General features: G+C 51.0%; 1 protein-coding gene across 1 annotated transcript in view; it reads right to left on the bottom strand.

The window, feature by feature from the left end:
• Positions 1 to 3,594, bottom strand: part of SMAD6 (SMAD family member 6) — a 75,593-nt gene extending 71,999 nt beyond the window's left edge. The window contains exon 1 of the mRNA XM_007127850.4: positions 1,788 to 3,594. Within this exon, the coding sequence (XP_007127912.2) occupies positions 1,788 to 2,598 (811 nt within the window). The 5' untranslated portion in view covers positions 2,599 to 3,594. The remainder of the gene's footprint in view (positions 1 to 1,787) is intronic.
• Between the last annotated feature and the right edge of the window lie 15,362 nt (positions 3,595 to 18,956).

Here is an 18,956-nt window from a genome sequence, read left to right as displayed (position 1 = left end):
CCTAGAGGTGCTCCTGTTACATGCACACCCCACAGTGCTCTGAGAGTTCAGACCCTCTGGCCTGGCCCTGCTTCCCCCATCTCTGTCCCAACTCTCCCCCCGCCACAACCCGAAGATTCTGTTTCTTGAAGGCATGGATCCTACTCATATTTCCACTCTCCCCACTACAGCACCCAGCATGGGCCTGGCACAGAGTAAGTGCTCAACAAATATTCACTAGCAGACTGATGTGGTGAGAGAGAAAATGCCCAGCAGGGCCTTCTAGAAGAGCAGAGGGGCCCCCACCAATTCTCTCCCCCTGAAAACGGGACCAGGGACAGGGCAACCACAAACAGGGCCCTCCTCCTCAGAGGCAGGGAGGAGCCAGGGTGGAAGAGGGGAGAAAGCCACTTCCAGGGAAAGCTGTCAGAAGAGGAACAAGGAGCACAGAAAGCCCGCAGAGGGCCACAGGCCAGCGACTGCCCAAAGCCCCTGAGAATCAGGCCTAGAGTGACCATGCGGAGTGCAGGGCAGCCAGATCAATGCCGCCTCTCCCCACCCCAGCCCCCATCAGTGCTCTCTCTTCAGGAACCACCACTGAGGCACCGTCCTTCCTCCAGCCACCACCCCAGACACCAACACACCTGAGACAAATCCATGCTTCTAGTCCCACCCTCCCCTTCCACGCTGGGAGTCAGGAGACCTGTGCGATCTGACCCTCTTAAATGCCCCCAGGCTGGGTGCTGCCTCTCTCCAGAGGAGCCGGGTCGGAGAAACTCAGAGCCTGCCCAGGCCCAACAGTCTATAACCCTCTGAGAGTCCCATCCCTGCAGAACCCCCAGTGCCACCTAAGATGCATACACTCAGAAGATACTACAGGCTAAAAATGTGTGATCCCTGCAGTGCAAGGGAAGGGGCGGTGGGGGGGGGGGGGATGCAAGCTTCTGGCCTGGCTGGAGTCTCCTTCTGTCCTCACCTTTGCTACAGCACCCAGGTACTGCTCAGGTAAGCAGGACTGGGTAGGTGGTGTGTGCAGAAAAATCCCAAGAAGAGGACAAAGAAGGGGGGCAGTTCTCAAAAGTACTAAAATATCCAGCTTCCTTCCCTACACCTCCAGGACCCTCAGCTCTCTAGAAAAGCTAGACACAGGATTGAGAATGATGATGACAGAAGGCCCTGGCATTTGACACCCAAGGGATGCTGGCAACAATCAAGAGGCAAGAGGGTGGTCTCCACTCTGAGAAGGGTTACCCCGCAAAAGCTTTGCTCCAAAGTATAAACGGGAACAAGTGGGACACTTTACAAACACTTTGGACACTTTGGACTCTAGCCATGAATTGCCTGCACCCAATTTCACGACATATATCTACCTGGATACAACAAAGCATAATATACCGTACGTATAGGCATATGCACACAAATGCTACAGGCCCGGGTAAATGGACTTGGTGGGTGGGGGGGCGCTCAAGTCTTTGGCCTCTCCTAGACCTGCCCTCCTCTTCCACCGTCTGGAAAGCCGGAGCCTGCCTCAGGTCCCTGAAGCTGCACAGAGAAAACTCCAACGCGCACCCTTCTGAGTTTGCTGGAGCCTTAAGATGAAGTTCCCATTTGATGTGTGCGCCCACATCCCCACTCCCCGGCTTTCCTGCCAGCGTGAGGCGCCTCCACTGGGAGCTCCCACGCTCCAGGGGCACCCGGGGGAGCACCCGCAGCTCCGCCCGCCCGCCAGAGGTGTCAAGGAGAGACAGGAGGCCGTGGAAGGGGACGGGAGGGGAACCCCGAGGGCCCGCCGGGCGCGGCGCGCTCACCTGGCCCGCAGAGCCGGCTGAAGTGGTAGGGGTTGCAGCACACGGTGGGGCCGTCGGCGGCGGCGGCGAAGCTGTGGCAGCCGCACAGGGGCTTGAGCTCCACGGCGTGCTGCAGGTCGGGCCAGCGGAAGAGGCGGCCGAGCAGCAGCTGCGGCGGCGCGGGCTGGCCGCCCAGGCGGAGGTCGGCGCGCGGCACCAGCACGCAGCCGCCCGGCACGCCGCCGCGGGACTCCACCGCCTCCAGCAGCGTGTCCAGCGAGCGCTCCTTGAGCCGCTTCAGCAGCGAGTACGTGACCGTCTTGAGCTCCTGCTCGAGCAGCAGCAGCCGCGAGCGGGCTTCGCGACTCCGCCCGCCGCCCGCCGGCTCCAGGGCCGCCCCGGCCAGGGGGTCGCCGGCGTCCCGGGGCGCGCCGGCGGCGTCCCGCTCCGAGAAAAGACAGCAGGTCACCGTCTCGCAGTCACTTTCGGGCAGCCAGCCCCGGCCTCCCGGCTCCGCCACGTCCAGCGGGGAGCCCCCAGAGCCGGTCCCCGGCTCCGACATGGGCCTCGGGGGGGCCCCTGCGCGCCGGCGCCTCCCAGCACCCTGGGCGCCTCGCTGTCCCACCGCGTCCCGGGGCCGCCTCAGGGCTACCGGGCGGACTTCGAGGCGGCCGCAGCCTCCGCCTTCTCGTGCCCGCGGGGCCGGCTCAGCTCGGCTGCCCACGCTCCCATCCTCGTCGCCGCCGCCGCCGCCGCTGCCTTCCTCCCGGTCGGGGACCACACGACTTCGCCAAAGTCGCCGCACCAGCCCCGAGCGTTTGGACCTGAACATACGATATCCTTTGGCGCCGGGGGTGGGGGGGAGGCGGTCTCCGGTTACCGGGGGTCCGTTTCCTCAGCGAGGCGCCGGCTGCGCGGGCCGCAGCCCCACATGAAGCTCTGCCGCCGGGCGCCGTGCAGACCGCGCACAGCCTGTCGTCGAAGGGGCGCCGCAGGGCTGCAACATGAGGGAGCTCGCCAGGGCGGGACGGCGGGGAACGCGCGCACGCCGAGCCGCAGTCCGCGCTCGGCCCGCGACTACATGGACCCCGGCGCCCGGGCAGCTCAGCAACTCCAGCCCCGGCGCTTTAGAGCGACTGCAGGCTGCGCGCCGCCAGCAAGACCCCGCATGGACCGGAGAGCCTTCAAAAGTTACGCGGCTGGTCCATGAGCACAAAGCGCTCGCGCCGAACCCCCCAAATGTGTCTGGGAAGCCCTGCCTTTAAAACCCAAGCACTTCACTACATGGGCTTTTCCTGCAAGATCCGAAAGGCAGGCTTGTTGATACCCTCGGCTTCCTTCTTACTCCCTGCAGAAAGAAAAAAAGAAAAAGAAAAAAAGGAAAGAAAGAAAAAGAAACCCCAAGCAAAACCAAAATCCCTGGAATTGCATGCACGAAAAGCCAACTCCGTCTCAGGTCCCAGGCGCTAGATGCACTTGGAGCGAATTTCTCCTGAACGCGGGTGTCAACACATGAGTGGAAACTGTAAAAATCCCAAAGAGCTGCTGGGAATCCTTAATTAAAAATGCAATCCACCGAGGCAGAGGTCGTAGCCCGCCCCACGCTGCGCTCGGACGCCCCGGACGCTGCGGCTGCAGAGGTCGCCCCCCTCCCCCCTCCACAAAAAGTGCCTCCCGGTGGCCCCGTGGTCCCGGCGAGGTCTGGCGAAGCAGCGCCCGGCGGCTCTTTCTCTCGGCTCGTCTCCCTCGCTCGCTCCCCCGCTCGGCTCTCTCTTTTTTGTTCTCCTCAAACGCACACTGAGGGCCCCCGGAGGAGCGCCGCGGAGTCATTGGCTGCCTCCCATCATATGCCAGTCTAGACACTTTGGCGGCTCCGCGGCGCTGATTGTTGCGCAAACAAGGTTTCAAGTTTCTTAACTCTTAAAGGAGAACACGTCCCATTGCAGGGCCCGAGGCTCCGAGGGGCCGGCTCCCGGGGCGGGCCGAGCCCCGGCCCCCGCCCCACGCTTGCCCCAGTCCCCCCGCCCCGGGCCTGACAGCGCCCACGGCCTGCTCTCTGGCTCGCGTGCGCCGCGGGCACGGATGCGAGAGCGCGCTCGCGCACACACACACACACACACACACACACACACACACACGCGGTTACACAAACCACAGGCGGGCTGCTCGAGGGCTCGGCGGACCCACTAACACTCGGACGCAAACGGGGCGCTTTGCCTCTCCCTGGCTTGTGCACAAACTTACAAACACACATTGCACTTTAGAATTGGTACAAACCCCCATCCCAGGGAAGGCTAATAAAAATGGGTGTGCGTGTATGCTTTCCTGGCTTGCGTCTCTTGGGAGCAGGGGGCGGCTGATTTGTTGGAGTAGCGGGAGCTAGCGTGATAGCACGAGGTTTCCACACCCCCTGCGCAAAGTCAGGGGTTGGCCGCCGGGCCAACCGGGGGGCGTGGAATGCCTCGCGCAGCGGGACTCCAGGCTTGCTCGAGGTAGGGGAGTTGCAGAGGGTGGGGTAGAGGCGGGGAAGGTCTTCTCTCGGGCTTCTCTCGGTCGCCGAGTCTCTTTACCTCGGAGCTAGGCGGGCCGCCAGCCGTCCCGGGGCTGGGCGACTCCTCCACCCCCTTCCCTTCCCCAGTTTATTCTCTGCACCACGGAGAGAGATGTGGGTAGGGCTCGTGATTTCCCCAGCGACGTTTCACCATGGCAGTGGGGGTGGGTTGGGGGGCCGGGTCCCGCCTGATCCGGGGCGAGCTGGTGGGAGCGCGGCAGTAGCAGCGGGCCGCCCGGCAAGGGAAGGGTTAAGGCCGCTCTTGCCCCTGGAGCCGGCGCGGCAGGGTACCTCCTCGGGCGCTCTTGCTAGTCCGAGGGTGGCAAAAGTTCAAGCTTGTAAAGTCAGGATTGGCCCCGCGCGGAGGGAAAAAAGGCCTGGTCCCCCCTCCCACCCCGGGCGCGGCGCCGATTGGCCGGGCCACTGAGCGGGCACCGCCCTCTCCCCGGCGCGCGGCGGCCCCGCCCCCGGCGTGGTGTCCCGCCCCTTTCCGGGCAAGAACCAGACCCGCACTGAATGAAAGAAATTCCGCTACTCTCATTGGCCCGGGGCTGGACGCCATTCCCCCCGCCGGGGCCAAGGGACTGCAGGCGCGCGGGTCTCCCTCGGGAGTTCCCACGTGTGGGACTGGCCTTGTGAGCGTGCTGCGGTGCTAGTCCCCGTGCGGGCCCGAGTTGTGTGTGCGCTGGGGGAGGGCCGGTGTTTGCAGGAAGGACTTAGAACCCTTTGCTGAGCTTTACCTGGAGCCAGGTACTGTTCGCTCCGCGCCCTCTGGGAGAGGCGGTTACTCTCGCGAATGGAGGGCCGGACTTAGAAGCTTCGCAACCCTCATCCCCTTCTTTGGCCCAATCAAAATAGCTGTCTTGGCTTCCGTTTGAACAACGGAGATGATGATGCCTGCCCTGCGTTCTTCACAGAACCATGAGGATCCTAGGAGACAGTGCCTTTTAAGTGCACAAATCGTAAGCAAACAGGGTGAATTTTCACAAGTGAACAAAACACCTGTGTAAGCAACACCTAGAGGACAACGGATCTTGTGGCCCCTTTTCAGTCACTTCTGACCCCTGGGGAAATGAATGCGTCTTAAAATGCAAGGAGAAACTTAATGTGATGTAAAGTGTTTTCTTTCATCAGGGTATCTGCTGGTTTGGCTGTGGATTACAATAATAGCTTGTGCTTACTATGGGCAAGGCCATGTTCCAAGCAAGCATTACAAAGATTTTAGTCATTCTCACAACAATCCTGATAGTACTATTACCTCCATTTCACAGATGAGGAAACTGAGGAACAGGAACTTACTCATTTAATTTGCCATTGAAATGAAGATAGTCTTGAAACTGCTAAGATACTAAAACCAGAGAGGCATAAACCAGTATGTGCTCTCACCCCAACAGCTAGACAGTGGTGTGGGTCTGTGATGCCGGAGCACGCCCTTCAGGACAGTGCTTTCCAAAATGTGGTCCATTGGACCTGCTGAATCAAAGTGTTGTGGGGTGAGGCCCCAGACTCCATATAACAACACTTTGGGGGTAGGCATAGTTATTCACCACTAATTTACATTAAAGGACACTGAGGCACAAAGACCTTAAGTAACTTGCACAAGCTTGTAGTTAGTGGCAGAGGTTGGATTTGAACCCAGCCAATTTGGCTGGGGCTAGAGGTATGTGTGTGTGAGGGGAAGTAAAAGGAAAAGGATAGCAGGTGGATGGATTACCCCTCAGGGCTTCCACAAATGCTCAGCACCCCTGGATGCAAATCTGTGAACTGTGACTCCTTCCCCCTCCATTCCCCCATACCTCCCTAAGGTACCAGGGCATCCTTTTCTGCAGGGTTCCGGGTGGAGCATCCTGAGGGATGTCAGGCCTGTGCTTGGGGCCTCAGGCCGAGGAGAGACTGAAGTAGGAACCTTCCTGGGGAGGGCTGCCTTCTTCCTGGGGCAGTAATTTGCACAAAGTTTGCCTTCTGCTCACCCAGAGATGTGGCATTGAGGGTGGGGTGCCATTAGGTGCCAGCTGGATGACACCTGAAGAGCATGGAAACCAGAGTCTAGTAGGCCTGAGTTCAGTACTGACCCTACTTAACCTCCCTCGCCTCTATAAGCCTCGGGGTTCTCATCTGTAAAATGGGAATAGGAATCATGCTACAGTTGGTTACCAAAGTTAAGTGACATGAGGTCCCAGAGTCATCCCTCATTCCAGGAAGACCAAGTCTCAATGGAGATAGTATCAGGAAGAGAAGGATGGTGACAGTCAGTCCCACTGTCCTTGGATTCCAGGGCCCATCCAGCCTAGCGCCTGCCTGTGTTGTGACCACTAGAGGGTGTGTGTGGCAGTGCCCAGAGGGCAGGGCCTCAGAGCTTCAGCCTAGGGCACCCTCCTAAACTGCCCCTCTGGAGAACAAGCTCAAATTCCCTGAGGGTGCAGGAAAGGAGAAAGGTAGGGTCCCAGATACTGCTCCTCAGGTCTCTGCAGCCAGGTTATTCACAAAGTAACTCACAAAGAAATAACTCTAACCCCTGAGATTTAAATCTGCCCCCTCCCCATTATTCTAATATTCCTCCAAAGTACCCTGTGTTTTCTCACAGTTCATAAAGCCATGCAACCCCGTGTCCATTCTCCTCTGCCTCTGGAATGTAAGCCCTATGTGGTTAGAGATGGTGAAACTGTCAGGCACAGGCCACCCACAGACCCACTGAGCGAGTCAGAAACAGGCCATTTGATGCCACTCTGTCTGTACCATCAAAGAAGCTAATTCACACAAGACAGCACCTGCCCCATTTCTTCTCCCCAGTCCCTAGCATTACACCTGTCACATAGCAGGCACTTAATATTTGTGACATGATTGGATTAAAACCCCTCACTTCACCAAGCTCCTGCTCATCATCATCCCATACTAAACACTTATATGCACTATCTCATCAAATCCCTCCAACAGCATAATGAGGAAGTTCTTATTCTTAAAAAATCCATTTTTTTAGGAACTTCTCTGGTGGCACAGTGGTTAAGAATCCGCCTGCCAATGCAGGGGACACGGGTTCAAGCCCTGGTCCGGGAAGATCCCACATGCCGTGGAGCAACTAAGCCCGTGTGCCACAGCTACTGAGCCTGTGCTCTAGAGCCCTTGAGCCACAATTACTAAGCCCACATGCCACAACTACTGAAGCCCGCGTGCCTAGAGTCTGTGCTCTGCAACAAGAGAAGCCACCACAATGAGAAGCCGGCGCATCTCAACGAAGAGTAGCCCCCGCTCGCCACAACTAGAGAAAGCCCACGCGCAGCAACGAACACCCAATGCAGCCATAAATAAATAAATTAATTAATTAAAGAAAAAAAGAATCATTAAAAAAAAGTACTATTAAAAAAAATCCATTTTTTTAGAGAAGGAAACAGAGAGGTTAAGTAATTTGTCTTTGGTCACACAGCCAACAAGTGGCAGAGATGGGACTTTAACCCCGGGCTGCTTGAGTTGAATGTTCATCTTCTGAATATCTGGCCCTAGAAAAGAAAACATGGTCTTTTGCCCTTGGGATGTTTCCACATTAGCTGGGAATTCACAAGGCATGAAACAGCAGAAATAATACAAGGCAGATCTTGCTTCTTGGTGGTGGAAAGAGGCAGGCTCTAGGGGCCACTGCTTATGAACAGAGGCATTACAGAGGGAGTCTGGGCCACCTCTTGCTATGGTGAGATGAACTGGCAGGGAGACTGACTCATTCTAGCCCACTTCACAGAAAACTAATGGATAAACCAAGGCTTCACTTATTAACTCTCAGGAGAAAAACTATAGGCCCAACTGGCTAAGTGGTATTGTCTGCCCCTTTAGAAAGTAAATCTAATTGGCCAACATGGTCCCAAATGGGGGAGCTGGGGTACCCTTTGGTGGTAGACAACCCTCCTGAGACTTTGATGAGTGCTTTGGAGCCTTTCTCTCTTAAAAAATGCACATGTGGGGCTTCCCTGATGGCGCGGTGGTTGCGCGTCCGCCTGCCGATGCAGGGGAGCCGGGTTCGCGCCCCGGTCTGGGAGGGTCCCGCGTGCCGCGGAGCGGCTGGGCCCGTGGGCCGTGGCCGCTGGGCCTGCGCGTCCGGAGCCTGTGCTCCGCAACGGGAGAGGCCGCGGCAGGGGGAGGCCCGCATACCACAAAAAAAAAAAAAAATGCACATGTGCACGAATGGAACTTTGTATTCACCCACATGACATGTACTCATTGAGCTCCTATTGGGTGCCAAGCCATGTTCTAGGTGCTAGGGATCCTGCAGTAAGCAAAACACAAAAACTCCCGAGCTCAAGGAGTCCAGTGGGAGGACAGACAGACCGTAAACAAAATAATCAGGTATCCAGCATCTTGGAAGATAAAGATGCCAAGGTTAAAAATGGAACAGAGAAGAGGAGACAGAAATGCCAGGAGAGGGTAGATGTGGTTCAGAAAAAGTGGTCAGGGAATGCTTCTCTGGGAAGGTGACATTTGAGAAAGGTCTTGATGGTGAAGGGAACCTCTCTGACACTATCTGGGGGAAGAACGTTCCAGGCTCAGAGAACAGCAAGTGCAAGGGTCCTGAGGTTGTAGTGTGCCTGGCATGTCCCAGGACCATGAGAGGTGATGAGATGGGAGAAATACTGGGGGGAGGGGGCGTGCAGATTATAGGGTCACACAGGCCATTGGTGGGTCTTTGGCTTGTCCTCTGAGCTGGGAGCCCCTGGAGGTTCTGAGAGGGGGAGGGACATATCTGCCTTCTGTTTTAACTGGCTCCCCCTAGTTGCCATATGGAAAACAGACTGCAGGGGCAGGGCGGGGAGCGGGGCCTGGTGGGAGACTGTTGCAGTGACCCAGGAGAGGCCATGCTGGCGTAGGGAGAAGAGGTCAGATCCTGGACATATTGAAGATAGAACCAGCATGACTTGCATTACATATTTGAGAGTGCGAAAGAACATCTGAACAGTGTAGACATGTTATTGACACTTATTTACTTAATTTTTAAAATCAGTTCACCACTTTTATTTAGCCTTGTCATAAGCAGTAATAGCCATGGAGTCACAGATGTGCTAGTTATATTTATCACTTTTAAATAAATACATAAAATAGGAAGTTTATCTGTGTATCACCTGAAATTATCCTAATATCCACCTGGATACATGCACTGCTGGGAACACCAGTTTAATCAATACGTAACCTCACCCACTTTTAGGCTTTTTTGTTTGTTTGATTTTTCCTACATTCTCTCAGAGACAAGGATTTTTCCTGGTCCTGTCTATAATTATGGGACCTATTACCATAGCCTCTATGAATCAAATGCCGATTTTACTATTGCCACTCCAGGCAGCCTGTGCTTGGGTAGCACAGAGTAATTGTTCTTAACCATCACTTTATTGAACTAAACAGACCTTGGTGCAAATCCTGTTCAGCTACCTCTTAGCTGTGTGACCTTGGGCAACTTCCTTAATTTCCTACAACAACCCCCAATAGGGGCCTATTATTATTCCCAGGTTATGGGGAGCCTGAGACTTAACTGGTAATAATAATATTGGGAGATTGTTTTGAAGATTCAAATGCTTAGCCCAGTGTCTGGCACCTAATAAGTGCTCAGTAAATGGGAGCTATTATTAGTGAAATAAGCAAGGAGTTAGTTGTTACCAGGTTAAGCCACTCAACTAACAACCAACTATTTAACCTCAGGGAGACTCAGTTTCCTCATCAATAAAATGGACCTGCTTGGGGACTTGCCTGGCGGTCCGGTGGTTAAGACTCCGCGCTTCCAATGCAGGGGGTGTGAGTTCAATCCCTGGTTTGGGAACTAAGATCCCACATGCTGCACGGCCAAAATTTTTAAAATAAATAATTTAAAATTTTTTTTAAAAAGGACCTGCTCGACCGTGGTGGGAGTTAAATGAGTAAGGTCCTGGCACGACGCTGTAGGACTCAGCAGCTCCAGAGAATCGAGAGAAACTTCCCTTCTCCATGCTATTGGTCACACACCTCGGGCTGCACTTAACCCTCCACTATTTAAATAGCCTAAATAGCTCAAAGCAGAATAGGGCAGGGAGGGGGGCCAGGGCAGATTCTAGAACCAGGAAAGGAGGGTGATTTGCCCAAGATCACAGTGCCGCTTGGAGGGAGCCGGAAGTTGATCTGAGGTTTTCCGGCTCCCAGGGCTCTTTGCCTCTTATCCCAGTGCTTAAGGCTTCTCATCCCAACTGCACAGTGTACACAGTACAGGAGGTAAAAGGGCAGCCTTGGGGTCAGACTGCCTAGTCTTAATCCTGGCTCTGCTGCTTCTAGGGTGGCCTCTGTCACTTTACCTTTAACTCCTCTCTGAGTTTCAGTTTCCCCGTCTGTAAAATGGGTTTAATAACAATAGTACGTACCTCAAAGGGTCATTGTATTGATTGAGATCATATATGCAAAGCATTTAGAGCCGCTACTGTTATTCTGCTCCTTGTGGATGTCATAGGAGAGGGCAACGCCCTGCACATTTCTGGTTTCAGAAATACCAGGTGAATGAATGAACAGAGGCGTGAATGAGTGTAGTGCAGCAAGTCTCCTGGTTGTTAAGAGGGCCGAAGGCAGTTCCACAGAGACCAGGGTAAGGACTGTAGCTTTGCTGCAGTGAAACTGGATTGCCTGCATCCATCCTTCTCAAACTGGGCGGACCCCTCGAAATCAAAGGATTTTTCTGGAGGGCTAATTTGACTCAAAGATGTTAGAAAAACTTACTTTAAAAAAAAAATTAATTTATTTATTTTTGGCTGCGTTGGGTCTTCGTCGCTGCACGTGGTCTTTCTCTAGTTGCGGCGAGCGGGGGCTACTCTTGGTTGCGGTGCACAGGCTTCTTATTGCAGTGGCTTCTCTTTGTTGTGGAGCACAGGCCCTAGAGCACATGGGCTTCAGTAGTTGTGGCACGCAGGCTCAGTAGTTGTGGCTCACGGGCTCTAGAGCACAGGCTCAGTAGTTGTGGCACACGGGCTTAGTTGCTCCACAGCATGTGGGATCTTCCCGTGTCCCCTGCATTGGCAGGCGGATTCTTAACCACTGCGCCACCAGGGAAGTCCCGAGAAACTTACTTTATATTATATTTGTAATACATCCTATTTAATGTTAAAGCTAACCTAGATAATATCAGGGAATAGTATGCAAAATGGAGGAGTTTTTTTGAACAGAGATGAGAGATTTCTAAAGAATGTCACAGTCACTGTAAGCAGCATCAGACCATGACCCCAGACCTGACCCTCGGCCTTAGCCCAGGCCTCCTGGAGGAAGCTCACAGCCCTCAGCCTTCAGGGGAATACAGAAGCCCTCATTTCAGAGACAATGCCAGGGAATATGGCTTATTTTGGTTCTTGGCTATAATTCAACTGCCTGTTTCTACCCTTGCTATGGGCTAAAGGCCTTTAGTGCAGGGAGCCTGTCCTTCAGGGACTGGGAGTTTACTGGAAGAAACGTTAGCATTCAATCATTCCTCCACACCACGGCCAGAGAGAGGCTTCTAGCATTTCTCTCACCATGAGGCTACCGGATTGAGAACCCTTCAATGGAGCCCCATGACCAACAGATCAAAGAGTCGCTTCCCAGCCCTGTTAGGTGCAGGTTCCATCTCATTTCCCCTCCCACCACATGGACGCTGAACAAGAGAAGGCCTGCTGCCCAGAACACCCCAAAGTTCCCCTGTGACACCTGGCCTTTGCACATGCTGGTTCACCTACCTGCAGTGCCCTTCCTTCTTTTCTTCCCAGCAAACATTTTTTTCCTCTCTCCTGAGTGACAGGCCCATGGTTGTCTTCCTTGCACTGTCCTGGCATCTGTACAGCCCTCCTTCCCAGGGCTGCAAGTGATCTGTCCCAATCTGAGAGCCCCCGAAGAGCAAAGCCTGAGTGCTCCTCACCTCTGTACCTCTAGCCCAGCACCCAGGAGGTGGTCCAGAAATTGTTTGGAGAGGAGGGATTTAATTTAGATAAATATGGCCACATTGGCCTCCCCATGGAGGTTGTACCAACTTCCCCTCCCTGCACAATGTGCACATCTCTTGACGCTGTGATTCCATTATACAGATGTGCTTGCACATAGTGAAAAAAGTATATATACAGTTACTTAATGCACAACTGGAAGAGTGGGGAGTTATGCTCCATAAGTTTACTTTATAACAGAGATTGGAAACAAACTTATCAATAGAGGATCTAGTTAAATCAATTATGGTATATCATCCAGCTGTTGAAAAAGAATGAGGCAGCCCTCAGTATGAAAAGATCAAGATATTAAGTGACTAAAAACAAACAACTCAGTGAAAAAATGGGCAGAAGACCTAAATACACATTTCTCCAAAGAAGACATCCAGATGGCCAACAGGCACACGAAAAGATGCTCAACGTTGCAAATTATTAGAGAAATGCAAATCAAAACCACAAAGAGGCTATCATCAAATGGCTTTCATCAAAAAATCTACAAATAATAAATGCTGGAGAGGGTCTGGAAAAAAGGGAGCTGTCCTACACTGTTGGCGGGAATGTAAATTGGTACAGACACTATGGAGGACAGTATGGCGGTTCCTTAAAAAACTAAAAATAGAACTACCATATGACCCAGCAATCCCACTCCTGGGCATATATTTGGAAAAGATGAAAACTCTAAATCAAAAAGATATATGCACCCCAATGTTCATAGCAACACTATTTACAATAGCCAAGACATGGAAACAACCCAAGTGCCCATCAACAGATGACTGGTTTAAGATGTGATGTATGTATACACACACACACACACACACACACACACACACACACACACACACACACACACAGAGGAATATTACTCAGCCATAAAAAAGGAAGAAATATTGCCATTTATATCAACATGGATAGACCTAGAGAATATCTTACTAAGTGCAGTCAGACAGAGAAAGACAAATTTTATATGATATCACTTATATGTGGAGTCTAAAAAATAACACAAATGAATCTATATACAAAACAGAAACAGACTCACAGACATAGAAAACAAACATGGTTACCAAAGGGGAAAGGGAGGGGGGAGGGATAAATTAGGAGTATGGGATTAACAGATACAAACTACTGTACATAAAATAGATGAGCAACAAGGATTTACTGTATAGCACAGGGAACTATCAATATATTAAATATCTTATAATAACCTATAAAGGGAAATAATTTCAAAAACATATATATATGTTTATATATATATAAAACTGGAAAAAACAACCTTAAGTGACTAACAACGTGTACAGTGTGCTACAATTTGGGTAAATGTTTTAAAAAACATATATGCTTGCATATGCATAAAATGTCTTTGGAAAGATACATGGTAAGCTGGGAAAGTTGGTTGTCTCTGGGGTGGTGGGAGTGACAGGGAAGCTGGAAACTGGGTAAGAGGGAGATTGACTTTTCAACACATACCTGTTTGGAGTTTTGTTTGCTTGTTTGTTTTCAGCCATTCTGTTAGATAGGTAATGCTTGCACATGGCATAAACAGGACCAAAGGTTCAGCACAAAAGAAACCTCCCTCTCTCCCCTGCCTTCAGCCTTCTTCAGTACCTTCTGAATTTCTGCACCATGGGCTGAATTACCCACTCAATTAAATTGGACAATTAAATCCAATATTTTAAAATAACAAATATGTTATTAAAATAGTAATTTTTTGTTGAAGAAAGGAAAAAAATCCACAAAAGAATAGTTGATTGAAGCATTAAATAGATGAAACAGTTCAATAACCTGAAAAGCAGGACATAACTAAGTGACAAATGAAATGACAAAAATAAGAGATAGAAGGGACTTCCCTTGTGGCACAGTAGTTGGGAGTCCGCCTGCCAATGCAGGGGACACGGGTTCGAGCCCTGGTCCGGGAAGATCCCCCGTGCTGCGGAGCAGCTAAGCCCATGCGCCACAACTACTGAGCCTGCGCTCTAGAGCCCGCGAGCCACAACTACTGAGCCCATGTGCTGCAACTACAGAAGCCCACGTACCTAGAGCCCATGCTCCGCAACGAGAAGCCACCGCAATGAGAAGCCCGAGCACTGCAATGAAGAGGAGCCCCCATTCGCCACAACTAGAGAAAGCCCGCGTGCAGCAACCAAGACCCAACGCAGCCAAAATGAATAATAAGAAGAGATAGAAGTAAGAACTGGCCACACTGGGAAAAAGCATCCTGTCTTGTCCTGCTCTTGGTTTCCTGTGTGTACATCATCTCTTCCCAGCCAGACCAGGACACACCTGTTGCTCTTGTTTACTTCCCAGAGTTCTCGGCACGCAGAGGTGTGTAATAAACATTTCTTGCCTCAGTCCCCACTAGCACTGGCTGTGCTCTGGGAAGGGCTGGGGGACACAATGGTCAGCGCCTTCCAGGGCCCAGGACTGTGTGCAGGGCTGCATTGCGAATTCCATGATTCCTAGACACTTTTGTCTTCATGGGTCCCTTCTTCCATAAAAAAATATTAAATAATATATTTTACAAGTATATTGGCATAAAGACAGGTGTAATCCAGGCTGGATTCATTGTTGTATGTTTATCATTATTATTTCTTTTCTTCTGATTTCAAACAAAATGAAAATTAAAGCATTTTGTAGGCCCCCTAAAATTACCGTGGGTCCTAGACACTGTGTCTGCTGTGCCTAATGGATAAATGGGCCCCAGGCCTGTGCCCTGGGCATGGCCGGTGCTCAGTAAACAGGCACTGCTTCCAGGAGCAGCCTGGCCAGGGAAATGCACGTGAGCTTTGGAGCCCTAAAGGTCTGGGTGTGATCCCAGCTCCAGCACTTACCCACTGAGGCTCTGAAGGCAATCACTAAGGCTTCCTGAGTTCTGTTTCCCTCCCTCCTGCTAAAATGCAGTGTTGCCATGAGGATTAGAAATAACCTTAGATGCTTAATAAATGCCCAATATTATTAGTTGATTTGTCCCCGGGATGGAGCGGGTGCTGTGAAGGTGCCCCAGGGACATGGCTGGCGTGGATGCCACCAACCCCAGCCAGGAGTCCTGGCCCCTTCAGAAGAAAAGGCAGAAGGAAGGCGGTGGGAGGAGGTGCAGCCACCTGGCCTTTTATATACTCTTAGTATATATGTACTCTTAGTATAAGTCTGGAGCAGATAAAGAAAGATTAAAATTCAGAGCCAGGCCTCTGCTCAGGTATTCTCGGCCTTGACTGTGCATTAGAATCACCTGGGAGCTTAAAAAATACTAAAGCTCAATCCCTACCCCAGGTCAATTAAATCAGAATATCTGATGTGGGGCTGGGTATTTTTTTTTAAGCATCCCCAGGTGATTCTAATCCGGAGCAGGGCTGAGCATCCCCGTGGCCATTTCTGCGGATGGAAGGAGTGAGCTGGGGAATGATCTGTTCCGTCCAGCAGACGACGTCTCACCCTGACAACATCTAAGACCATGAACTCTTAGTGGTTGCCAGAGGTGGATTGAAAGTAGGGTAAAATTCACTTGTAGGAGGTCCTTCCAAGGCCCCTCACCCAACAGAGTATTCTTTTTCTCTGGGACAGCCTCCCAAATCACCTAGCTTCAGGCTGCACCAGGCTGGATCCACCCCTGTGGATGCCACTCTCGGCCCAGAACCTTGCTGGGTCCTGAGACGAAGGGAGAAGAGCATGCCCCCGTCTGACAGGGGGATAACAAAGAAGACAGGGGACCTACCCCAGCAAGCACTGAGTGCGTTTCTCCAAGGGTGGGCTGCAGACCTCCTCCACCTGAAGACCTGAGTGCTGTTCATCTGCCCTCCTGGGCCACCCAAGACCCACTGAATCAGCATCTCTGGGTTAGGCCAGAGGCTGCATTTTTCACATTCTCCAGAGGGGATTCTCATGCACAGGAACGTATCTGAGTTAAGAGAGAAACTCAGAAACATTCCATATCTTGATTTGGGAGAGGGTTACACAGTGCACACATAGGTAAAAAATCACCAAGTTTTACACTTAAGATGTGTACTTTATGTGCCCAACTCAAGAACAGAAACAAAAGTGAACTAACCTACCATGTGCCTGGAGCTTTAGGAAGAAAAATCGGGGGAGGCTGCCTGGAAGAGGGTCTCTTTGAGGTAGGCCTAGGCAGGGAGAAGAACAGGGGAACAGAGCAGAGGGAGTTGGGAGGCCCATTGGGGAAGAGACTCTTGTACCCACAGCAGTGGGGGAGGCAGGCAGGAATGGGAAAAGGGTTGTTTCTGAGGCCTTTTCAGGCAGCTGCCTCATCCCCACCCGGCAACAGGGTGTCCTTAGAGGCCCACAGGCTGCTGTGGTCAGCATAGGTAGCCCATGTAAACTCCCAACTTGCCTCCAAGTGCATCCAGGTCATTCTCCCCAGCAAGACGGCATTGTTTGGGGTTCCAGTGGAGGGCAAGAAAAACAGAGAGCCCAACTGTCCCTGTCATAATGGTATATAATTTATAATAATGTCAGCTATTAGAGGATTTTTAGTAATTAACTGACAGTGGTGTGCTATTTCACTGCATTTTTGCCTGTCATAATGATCTGGAACTTTGCAAGACGGTTTTGAACTTGCTCAAAATAAGTCCTGAATACAAAGAAGGGTGAGATCATTCCAAATAAGGGGTAAGAGACATTGGACAAGATGGGGCTGTTCTTCTCCCAGGAAGAGTGGTGAGCTGTACAGAACCAGGAAGATCTCAGGCCCACTGTCTTCCCAGGGAGCTATACAACCAGTAAAACGCCTGCCAGGCCACAGTGGTGAGTAAAGCAAGTCAGCTGTTTCAAAAGAGTGTATTAAGTTGCATTTTATTCAATATACCTTGTTTGCATGATACACAGCTAAGACTATTTTTCTCTTCCCCAGAGAAATATGCTTCCACTCTCATTTTTCTTGAAGCACATGATTCTCTTGGTATATTTTTTTCTCTTTTGATTTTTAACAGAGACATAGTATAGGAAATATTTCTTTCTCCTCTTAATTCCACTAAGAAAAAAAAAAAGTCAACACAAGCCCAGTGATAAATAGTAATTGACATGGAGTGCTGGAGAGGCATCAGGGGGTGGTGGGGTCTGTGGGAAACTCATGAGCTCAGGCCCAGTGTGAGTGAGGCATCTGCAACTCCACTCCAAACAATCAGGACTGCAGGCCCCTGGCAGAGGCTGTTAAGTGCCAATGGCAACCTTGATTCTTCCCTTTTCTCTTTAATAGCAGAAAGATGATTTATTTTTAGCTTGGCAAATTTCATCCTGGGGAAAAAGGCTACTTTGGCTTGAGCACAGTCACATGACTATGTCTATCCTCCCTTGCCCTTGGTATAGCCATGTGACTATCTAGACAATAAGTTGTAAGTAGAAGCTTTGTGCAGGAATTCTGGGAAGGCTGCATAAAGAGAGCTGACTCCCTTTTTGCCTTCAACTTTTCCTTCTCTGGCCTAGAGTGTGAATGTGATGGCTGGAGCCCTGGAAGCCACCATGGGCCACGAAGCAACCTTTGCAAATGGGAACTATACACTGAAAACAACAGAGCCGAGAGAGAAGCCTAAGCCCCTGATGGCTTTTTGAATCTACCTCCCCAGTCCTGGGCTGCCTACTTATCTCCTGGCTCCTTTTATATGAGAAAGAAACATGTATCTTATTTAAGCTACTGTTATTTTGACATTTTCTGTTATAATCTGCCCAACTGAATCCTAGTTAATACACCTGGGCTCACTGTCACCAGATAGTTCAACTTTTCAAATTTAGCCAGATTATACAGATTTGTGTATGGCATAGATTGATGTCATACCTGTTGGAAACCTTATAAAACTATTTAAAATACTGAACAGGCCAAACAAATCATGTCTGAGCTGCATTCAGCCCAAGCCCCGCTCTGGCCTATACCATTGATGGTAGGTATTAAAACTGTTGATAAACAGTCAGTTCTTTCATTTCTGGGAACATAGTAGGATTGTACTTCTCGACCCAATTGAACTCAAATGTGTCCATGTGACTTCCTTTGGCCAACACTTCAGGGCAGGTGATTTAAAAACCAGTGTGTGGTTTGCCATATTCTCTTTTCCCTGCTACTGTCATTATGGAAGCATAGCAACATGGAGCTTCCTACACAGCTGGATGGTTGAGTGACTTTGAAGAACAGACCACCCTGATAACTCACCATGTAGTACCTAAACATGGTTGTTGTAAAGCCACTGGAATTTAGGGGATGTTTGTTACCACAGCATTATCTAGCTTATCCTGACTGATCTGCCATCTGCACCATAGATATTGATCAGTGGAATTTTACGAAGCCCTCCTTCAACCTTTTTCTCTGTGGCTGAAATTTCCCCATTTTTTTAGCCCTCTTACTCATTCTTTTTCTTTCATTTATTCATTCATTCATTCATACATTTATACATCAAACACTGGGGGTGGGGTGGGGGGATGCCCTCTATGTGGCAAGTCAAGTCACTGCTATCTGGGAGCTCACATGCTTCCATTGATTGGGTTGCTTCTCTTGCCAATATCCCTTTGGACCCTTCCCAACCTCCCTCACATACAATCCAGAGGTGGAAAGGGATAGGAAGGGAGAGAGATGAAGTCCTTTGAGGGCAGCCTCTCAGGTCTAGGATTTGCATTAGTGTTTTCTGTTTTCCTTTTATCTGATTCAAACCTTAACACATCCAGTGAGAAAACCAAGTCTCAGAGAGGTTAATTAACTTGCCCAAAGTC

This window comes from Physeter macrocephalus, chromosome 11, assembly GCF_002837175.3.
Source record: "Physeter macrocephalus isolate SW-GA chromosome 11, ASM283717v5, whole genome shotgun sequence".
NCBI classification, from domain to species: domain Eukaryota; kingdom Metazoa; phylum Chordata; class Mammalia; order Artiodactyla; family Physeteridae; genus Physeter; species Physeter macrocephalus.
This window is presented reverse-complemented; position numbering and strand designations above follow the sequence as displayed.